The 10402-nt window shown below is 37.9% G+C and overlaps 1 protein-coding gene across 2 annotated transcripts in view; it reads right to left on the bottom strand.

Annotated features, from left to right (window-relative positions):
• Window positions 1-308: 308 nt before the first annotated feature.
• SENP6 (SUMO specific peptidase 6) overlaps window positions 309-10402 on the bottom strand; it is an 84563-nt gene continuing 74469 nt past the window's right edge. For both annotated transcript variants that reach the window (XM_054821324.1, XM_054821325.1), the window contains 5 exons: window positions 9418-9521; window positions 7194-7282; window positions 6108-6176; window positions 5826-5976; window positions 309-2906 (listed from right to left, as the gene is read on the bottom strand). In XM_054821324.1, coding sequence (XP_054677299.1) covers window positions 2697-2906; window positions 5826-5976; window positions 6108-6176; window positions 7194-7282; window positions 9418-9521 — 623 coding nt within the window. In that variant the 3' untranslated portion in view covers window positions 309-2696. The remainder of the gene's footprint in view (window positions 2907-5825; window positions 5977-6107; window positions 6177-7193; window positions 7283-9417; window positions 9522-10402) is intronic.

Below are 10402 nucleotides of genomic sequence, written 5' to 3'. Positions count from 1 at the left end.
GTCATGCTCTTCTTAAAGCATTTGTAATCTTAAATCTTATAAAGGAATATACACAACTTATACTTTCCTCAGAGTGTATATGTTGCCATCTAATTATTAAACAAACATATCTAGTCCCCACCCCACCAACTTCCACCGAATAAATCTGATTCAGAAAATGCATTGTTAGATTGCAAAACACCGCACTATAGCTGGCCATTGTGTTCAGAACAAATACCTAACAAGCACATGCAACAGTGAGCTTTTTAAACCAAGTCAGTAAGGTTTTAAATAACTCATTCTTAATTCTGTGGGTTTTTTTCTATTAACATCACATTTTATTAAAAAAATAAGTTTCCTATATTTAACATGTATATTAGCTTGCTGTATAAGACTGAAGATCTCGAAACCTTTAACATTAAATGATAATAAATCAAACACCTTCTTCACAGCTTTGAAAAAGGGGAGGGAGGAAGAAGGGGAGGACAGGAAAGAGGAAGGAAGAGGAAGAAGCACCAGGCCATTCCTAGCAAAAGAACCAAATAGTTCTACAGCATCAAATTATGAACCTGCATCACAAACGTTAAAAAAAGGAAAACTAACTATCATATTGATCAAATTTGGATATATTCCATATAATTAGAACATACCATTGGGAAAAGACTAGACTGGGAAGGAATACATTCCATTTGCAATTGCCTCTTCTCTGTATTTCCAAGAAATCCTTTTCCTTCCTTCTCTACAAGCCATCACTCATTTACTCACATTTGTATAAACTATTATTCCAGTACGTCAGCTGCACTAAAGCCAGATAATATAAGACCCTGAAGGAAAACAATCTGAAAATGTTTTTTCACAGATTTTCCCCAACAACGGCAAGAACACCGGATACATTTGATGGAGGAAACAACTCGGAGGTGTGCGCATTACGTATTTAATTTGTAGTCCAGAAGATTGCTTCTTTGAACAAGAAACCTGTATAGGAGTCATCTCTAACATAACGTACATATGTGGTGCTTAGATATTCTCCGTGGAGCCTGGGGTCTACACAAGAAGAAAGAGACAAGGGAATGAACAACTCCCCTAAATCCCACGGGTTATCTGTGCAAAAGATTAGCAGCCCACGGTTGTATTGCTCTACGTGCAATCACTCTGCCTTGGTGAGCGAACCCCCTTTTAAACAGAGGGTTTCACAGAGAGTCCCATCTCTGCTGAAATGCCCCGGCAGTAACATCATTAGCAGCCGTGTTTTCAGTGTTTAGTGAGAATGAAAACTCGTGGAGAACCTCAGCTACTGGGTTAGACTTGATCTCGTGTATAAAAACTGATCTCAGAGGACACAGAGTTCAGCTAATGAATTTTCTGCTGCTTCTCTTTGGGAGAAGGGAACAACAAACAACATTCCCAGTAGAAAAATCAGGAGAGAAATACTGTTTGCAAAGAGGGATAGAAGGCCCCTCTCTTCCCCCAACAGATTCCTTCCTGGGAAGAGACACTTTCTGGCTCCCTTCCAAGATATCTATATTAGCAGAAGTCTGGATATACATACCCTTGCACGAATCATCTCTCATTTCCCTCATTTGAATACCAAAGCCTATTACAAGGATAAAAGGCTAGGTTTGCAGTTTAAGCAATGATGGCATTTTCGATTGTTGCAAAATCAAAATACACTGGAAATATCCAAACAAATTCCAACATTAGTCTGATGCTACCTAAAGCCAAGAACAAACAAGCAAGCAATGAACACTGGTATTTTGGTTTTTTTGCGTGGATATTACAAAAAATAGTAATCATACACTTTTTTCTTTTTAAATGTTCATTACTTAGATAAAGCACATATGAATGTAACATTCAGAATTGTAACATAGAAAATGTAATGTGGGCAATCTGCTATTCCAAGTACACTTACCAAAATACAATTTTATAATGAAGAAAGTCTCAAAATACACCTGTACAACAATTGGGATCCACAAAATATGATTTAATAGTATCACTCAAGATCACTTCATTGAAACCACTTTTATAATACTGTTTGAATAGTAATCTCTGGTCAAAGAGCATTCTCCCCCTTTCCCTAGCCCGTCCCACTAAAGCAAGTGTGGAATTTTAATTGCAATGCGTATCTTTTAAAACCCCAAATCTGAAGCAGTCCTATTAACTATTACACTGCCTACACTTAGATACTGGGAGGATGGGAATCACCCTCTCTGAGGCCACAGTACACTGAGACACTTACCCATATTATTGTTTGTAGCGCAAGCAGAATAATCTTGTAAAGGGCAACTAAATAGGGTCAAAATATGAATTACCTTACTACCAAATCATTCCCTATGTGTTACTTAAGCCTGCAACATTACAACTTTACTGAAAAAGAAAAAGTTAACCATTTTATCCTATAAATATTTTCTTTATTTGCTTTATGTTTAGAAGTTGCTATTTAAGTTCTATTAACAGAAATACATAACAAAAGCTCCCTAACAAGTGGAAAAAAAGTAATTACAAATGCTGAAAAAGTTGGCCTCATTAACATATGTACAGACTTGCTTACTTAATACACATCTTTGTGGGAATTAAATCATTTTATGACACACATTTATACAGGCATTAAACATTCCCAAGTAACTTTGAGCAGAGAATATGCCAAATCTTTAGTTTGGGCAGACAGAAACGTGTATTTCAGTTTTGATTGTGGAGCTAACATGCAACAGATACAACATTCAGTCTGAGCTGCTGTTGATAAGTTGTTCTGTTTTCTCCTGCAAAGATCTTTCCATTGAACTTGGGTCCTTTTGTCCCTTCTTTTCCTTGTTCTGCTGTTCCTGCAGCTTCAGGATTATTTTTCGTATTTCTTCTCTTTTGGTTTTCATTCTTGGGCGTGGAAACCAGTCTGTTAAGTTCATTGGTAGCTCAAAATTCAGAATGGGATTCTGAAAGAAAGGCCATTTGGATATTACAGTAAGGAGTTGTTATCTAAAAGACTGGAGAGAACTGTAAAGTACATTCTTCCCCACCTCAGTCCATCAGCATGAACAAAATTTCGACAAGTTGTGTGTTTTGTACATGTACTATTAAGGGAAAATCAAATCAAGCTTCAGTATGTTACAGAGTAACATTCATGCAGATCACACTTCTGGTTATAAGAGTGCCGAAATAATCTAGTCAGTTTGCTACATCTTTTAAACAAAGCATTTGCATAAATGTGTAAAATTGTTCTAATTAAAAAAGAAGAAAATTATTATAATGATATAGCACTTTTTTGTTTTAAAGGATGACTAGCATCAAAGTCTAGAGCTGATTAGGAATCTGTTGCTAAATATTCCTGGTGTTATAAATACCTTTAAGACCACAACCAACTAGGAAAGTCAGTTTTACGTTTCACCCTAAAACACAGGGCCTGTGAAAGGCCCTGGGCTACCATCAGCCCTTTTTACACTTAACATTCTGTTTTCTTGCTAGAGGTCATTCATCCAAAGAATTAAGAGAATGATTATTATGAGGCATTACCTATGCCACTTCTGTGACACCGTACAACAATTTCACCCTAACCAAACAACAGTTTGTGGAATAGTGTTTTCTCTCAAAGAAATTCCTCCCTTTCTGTATTCTAGTTTACATCATTAACAGGTTATTTAAGAGTAAATTACATTCCTCCACTGAGCTAACACTAGCAAGGCTACCTGGGAAAAAACTAGTCACATTCTGCACAGGAACATATCAATGCCTATTATTGTACTAGCAACATTATTCCATATCCAAACAGATCATCAACTAGATGATATGGCAGCAAAAAAACCCTATGTTGAACTGACTTTGCCAATGGAGCCGCTTAATACCAGCAGTAAGTAGACTTCAGGAGAATGACACTAAATATGCAGAAAACCACGGGCAAAAACTGAATAGGTTTTCCATCGTTTCAATTATGAAATAGGCCAGACAAAGGAATAAGAACATGAACAAATCTAATTAGTGCAGTTACCAACAATAGAAAGATATTTCAAATTAATCTGAACACGTCCTTAACTAGGGCATTTTGATGTTCACTTTGGAGAAGCAGGGACATGGGTCAAAAGCCAGTTGTGCAACTATTCTGCTGGCTCGGAGCTTCCTGTTTGCATTGCGACTACCTTCGTCAAGAACCGACACTGCCCGTTCCCCCACCCAAACCCCGGCTCCCACCAAAGGGCTTTCAGGACCGCAGGAGCCGGCTGGGGCTGCAGGCAGGGGCTGTCGCCGCCCGCCCGCTCTCCGCGCCCCGGCCCCGCCGCAGGCGGCACCACGGCGGCCCCTGGCGGCGGCAGCCGCGCCCCAGGCAGCCCGGCTAATCCGCCCCCCCCGCCGGCTCCACATTTGGCAGGTCAGAGCTGTCCCTCGTGGGCCGAAGGGCAAAGCTGAACAGGCATGGTGTTAAGGGAGGGCTGAAAAACTATTTACTGTGACAGCTGATAAGTATGCTCCTTATTACACTACCTACCCTGTCAAACGAGTCTTGGTTGTAGCAAATATGCATCGTGATTTTATTATTAAAAAGAAGATAGTTTAAATAAATCCACAGAGAAGAAAGAGATGTGCCTGAATAGTCCACAAACATCAAGTTAAGTGCCCCTCTCCGTGCGCTCCCCATTCAGTTTGTACAGCTGCTGAAAACAATGAGACTTTGTGCAATTTTTCAAACACATTAGAACCTGAAATTATTAGTTCAGTAACTGCAAGATAGTCAGGTACTGTGCAGCCAGTACAGGTTTTCCTTTCCCACTAGTGCCACGTCTGAGAATACCCCGTGATTTGCTATCTGACACATCTACACGCCACCCCTGTTCTCTGGCAGGCAAAGCTGCTGCACAATGCAAAACCAGGCAGGACAAGGGATTCAGCCTGATGTAATTCAGCAATCAATGTGCAAGAAGGAAGTGGCCAAGGTTATTAAAACTTGGTTGCTCCTCATAACCCCTGTGTACAAAACAGGAAGCACTCAAGGATGGTTCTAAGCTCTCAAGGACTCATTGGTACAGCAAAAGCATATTAACAAGTTTGGGCTTCATTTTGCACGAACACACTCTGCTAAAGCCTCGCTGCTCTCATACAAAGGATGAAAAAGTGGGCGGGTGGAGGAATGGAGAAGAAATCGTCAGCTTTCTCCGGACAGGGTCAGTTACAGGAGAGTTTAGGAACAGTGCTCTAAAGGACTGTGGACTGTAAACAGAGTTGGTGTCCCATGCAGGCAACATCTCACTTGACCATCTCCCAACCCAGACCTGATGAGGGTGCTGCTCCTTCCACTTGTGAAGGAGCTGTAACTCGAAGGCCAAGATAGTTAAAGGAAGAGTTTAACCAATTCCCTCAGTGGAATCAAGATTTGGCCTTCAGCTGTAATCATTCCACTTACGTGTTTTCATGCAAGTAAAAAAAGTCTAAACTAGCGGTGTCACATTAATGAATATATTTGGAGCCACATTTCTGAGAGAAAAAACCCAAGCTTTTTGTAACACATCTTTAGTTTACATTTTGAACTCAAATTTGAACTCTGTTTCTTACCAGATAATTTTAAAAGGTATGCGCTACAAGAACATAAAGGAAGACTCCAAATATATTTTTTTTACATTTTCTCAGAAAATTCCATGGCTTTTGATTTCTGATACATATGTGTAACTAATAATGATAATTAGTTTATTTTCCAAAAAGTATTCATTATTACGTGTGTTAAAGTATAAATTAGTTTATGATGCATAAACTAATAAATAGCTGTAAGAGCTACACTAGATAAAATTATTACAATTATAAAAGGCTAATAGCTCATATTTGATTGCTGCAGGAGACAAAGCAAACAGTTAACAAACAGGTATATATACCTCAAAAAAGCTCTCCACATACTGCAGTATGTACACTCCACAATCACTGAAGTTGTTCTGTTGTGGCACTTTTGGGTTGGAACCTTTCATGACATCTTTGGAAAAGCTTCTTTTGTTGCCTTTCCTGACTTCCCATTCCACCTCTAAATATCTATGACAAAAGACCATGCAAATTCAAACTTTTGTTTTCTTGAAGAATTTTGGAAAAAAACAAACTGAAACAAACAAGAACACCCCAACAAAAAACTCCTCCACAACACAAAACCCAGATATGAAACTTACTCCCTTAGTGTTTTCACAACATTTGACCGGGAAGGGCCTCTCAGGGAGTCCATAAGCAAAATGCAGGGCCTAAGAGAGAACATAAATTTTTAAGTATTTTCATATAGAAGTAATTTAAAATATGCTAATAGTATTTAAATGCCCTTAATGACTTTTGATATTGAAGTGTCAAAGATCTTATGAAATTTAATGTTTGGATTAAAATAGTATCTGGTGGAAAGCATTATGTACAGATAATCCATCATCAGAATGGGACAAATTTAGGCAAGCTATAATCAGAAGCTCACAAATACTCTTAAAACTCACAACGTAGATGGATTTTTAACTGTTTGTGAAAATGTATTAAGAATAATTCATACATACCATGCATAAACATAAAATTTTACTCTGTGCCATAAGAATGTATTGTGAAAGCTTTTACCTTTCTTGTAACCCTTATATTCACAAAGAAGGAAAAAAATAAGTTTTAAGAGTTTTCAAATCCAAAACAGGTGAAAAAAGTAAACAAAAAAACCCCGTAACCCAGTTTAGTACCATGGAACACTCTTCTTAGAGAAAAAAGAATAATACTAAGAACAGAGAGAGACAATAAAAAGAAACAGCTGGAACACATTTAGGTAAGAAATGAGGGCAGTTAAAAATTATTCCCATTTTCCTGTACTAATTTGAGTGGTGGCAAACGTTTTCTTTAGTTATCAATTTAAGTTAATTATTTTCATTTAAAGACATTAATCTGCTTTTTAATATAGAAGGATACACATGAACATGCTTCCGCACCTTCTTTTTGTAGCACTCTAAGTGCAAGATATCAAAGAACAGCCTTGAAGAAACAATCTTCACTTGCCTGAAGTAGAACACAGGCTTAACAGAAACCCAAAAAGCTATCATGTCACTAGTAGTTTCATTCATTAAATTTTCTTCTCACTGAAGATAACAATACTACAAAGTATAAAATTCTCTCTCAAACACTAATAACATGCTGATTAAAGTGTTTGAAGACTGATGTATGACCATTTCCCATAATTACTGTCCTTTAAATTTCATAAACTTTTACAAAATTTCTATTTTAACTGTTTCAATACTTACTGTTTGCAGATAGTAGGCTTCAGGTGCGACTGTCCCATTTCTGAATTACAGTTATCATCTACAAGGCCACCATCATCACTACTGTCTTCCTACAGAAGGAACATGTTTACAGGTGTTCAAAAGCTAAGACTGTTTTTCAAACATGCAAAAGAAATTATTGCTATACTTACCATTTCTATTCAAGACCAATAACATAAGATTAATAAAGAAGTGGCAGCTTTAATCTGAAACGATTCATTGTTTGTAAAGTTTGCATTACCAACTTTTAGTCATGTGGTTTCTCAAACCCACGCTGGAACGACATGGAGCGAACGGTGCTACTTATTTAATGACCGCTGAAACTAGAAAAAAAGCTGCAACTCACATTTTCAAAGTATTGTCGGCTTAAAAGAGGTGCATCTCCATTACTTGGTTATAATCCAAATCAATACTTTCCCTTGCTAATGATTACTAGAAACTTGCTCGGCAGTTTCATGTATGTTATCTTCTAGATGAAAAGAGACGAAATCTGCAATGAACTCAGAAGTAAAATTTGATCTTTGCTCCAGAATGCACCAATTTGGTTCTTAGTGAAGGGAAATTAAACTGCCATGATATTATATGTCATGGCTTGCAAATACAGTCACACCACAAGCCTGGGAACATCCTTTGACCTTTTGATTTCAATATTGATTGCTATGAAGGACATGGAAGTTTTATGAACAAAACTACTAAGGTACTGTATCTAAAAGTATCCCGATGATCCATAGTTTCTCACCCTTCTACCAAGTTCACTATTACTACCACAGACCTTTGTGTTATAGGGAAAGAGTTGCTTTCCAAAAATAGGAACCCCTGTATCAGTATGATTTGTGAAATTTTTGGCGATACTTATGTACACTTCACTAACACACAGGATGCTATGACCAACATCCTCATGCTATGCCATGAGGATATTATCATATTAGAAACTACTGTCTAGTGCCTAAATACACTTGTTTCTGTTGCAACCTCAAGTCCATTTTTGGCAGATGTGAAGGTGCGTTCAGCCTGTCACGGTCTACCATTTCAGTATTTGCTTTGTGCATTCTAGAAGACATCAGAGATGGCTTCAGCCTGAGTTAAGTTCTAAGCTACACTGCAACCAGGGAACTCGGCATCTTTTCCTCTCTCAAGGAACACAGCCGGTCATGTGCTTTCTTCCCTGCCTTCATGCCATGTACTTCAGATTGGAAACACCCTACTACTCATTCTCCATCTCTTAACTGCTACAAAATAGACAGAAAGGCACATCCATCAGGTGAGACTCACAGAATGTTTGGGCAAGTGGCATGACAGAAGTGAGTTGAGTCTGTATGAAAAGCATGGTTAGGTTTCAACATAAACTGGAGCTTTTCTATGTTTGCGCACATATACAGACTACTTGGAAGCCATTACAAATAGCTGCAGACTTTGGAAAATAATTTTTTGTTCTGGACTTAAAGGTGAAACATAGGTAATTCCTAGACTGTATATCTGATAGCCTCCAATTCTTTATTTCGGACAGCTTGGAGTCATACACCTGGAACATGAACAGGAAGGCCAATTAGGAAGAGTAAATGTGTAACTCCTAGCTTGTTCACATTGAACTTACACTGTAGAAGCAACAGGGCTATGGAATAATGCCCTCATACCCAGTAGCGAGTCGGGATAGGACATTTTAATGATCAGTCCTTCCACAGCTCTAAAATCTAAACATCTTCCAACTTGAACAAGAACACTACTTGATTATAAATCCATGTTGTTTAAATTGGATTAGGAAAAGCACCAATGAAACAAAACAACAGAACAGCATCTACTTATAAATGTGCCTATTTATCTCCAGGAAATGCAGCTGAAAGAAGAGCAACTTGTCCTTGGGTCTGGTAGATAAACATGGCGGTGGGGAAAATGAAAGATAGAAATGTGCCGACCTTCAGAGTTTCCACTAAAATCTGTGTGGTATTGTCACTATGCAAAAGACTCACAAAATTAAATGCAGGATCAGTACAGCAGTTTCCTATTAAACAGTTTAGTGAACAAATGTACAATCCTCTCCTGTCAGCTAATTTGCAAATTTTTGTAGGTAACCAATGCTTTGGATTTGACACTTGTAAAGATAACTAGTTTTAGACAATGCACATTTACAATGTGTATATAGCTTTTAAGCTGCCTATTCAAAATACAACAGTTTGCATTTCCCAAATAAAACTGCTGAATTCTTTACCTGGTTATCTTGGTCTTCAGAAAAATCTATAAGCTCATCTTCATTTAGTTTACTGCCATCAGCTGAGTCTTCACTATAGTTTAGCCTGATTTTGTGCAATCCATCTGTATCAATCAGAGACAGTAGTATATTTAAACATCAATTACTACATCATCATTGAAGACCAAACTAATTTTAAATGCCTCAGATTTGCTCAGGATTGCTCGCAATAACTGTGATACAGCTGACATAGTATTTTATGCATGTATATGAACAAAAGTGAAAAGCTTCTTCTAAATAACGCAGCAGAAACTGTTCCTTATTCTGGGGAACACCTAAAAAAATGCTAGAAACCTAGACTAAAACCCACCATGAAATTACCCTGTAGTTCCATGAAGCCTTTACAACAGTATAAACCGGTACTGTTACCAAAAGGGGCAGCCTCATTTGGTCCCAAATATAACCGCTTATTCCCATCCCTAGCTGGTTCCTTCCACAACACCAAATACATCCACACACAGTGGACCAGACTGAGAAAGTCAGTCACAAGCTTATTTTTTAATTTGAATTAGTTCCTTGATCAGATTCGCTGTGCAGGTATATGAAGACTTGTGCTGGTAGAAGGGAAAAGGCAGCTTGGGAACATGCTGTTAGGGAAGGTGGAATGCACCATCAGCTCTCCTGGGAGCAGCAGCTCAGAAATGCCTGTGCAACTTCACTGTTTGCTACATAAAAAAAGAGTACCTGTAAATTCACTCCCTACTGCCTCTACATATTTAGTCACTTGGGAAACAGCATCAGAAGAAATAAAGAATAATGATGTTATAGCTGTATCTGTGAAAGAAGCAGCTACAGACAGCTACAGGCTCACTAGTCTTACTATACTACTATGCAAGACTTTAGAACAGATTTTGAGGGGAAAAAATAATAAACTAAGTGGAAATAAGTGAAAAATTACTAACTCACGCCAGCAAAACCTGAAATCTTCATAAGAAAACTTTTCCTA

Source organism: Grus americana, chromosome 3, assembly GCF_028858705.1.
Source record: "Grus americana isolate bGruAme1 chromosome 3, bGruAme1.mat, whole genome shotgun sequence".
Taxonomy (NCBI): domain Eukaryota; kingdom Metazoa; phylum Chordata; class Aves; order Gruiformes; family Gruidae; genus Grus; species Grus americana.
This window is presented reverse-complemented; position numbering and strand designations above follow the sequence as displayed.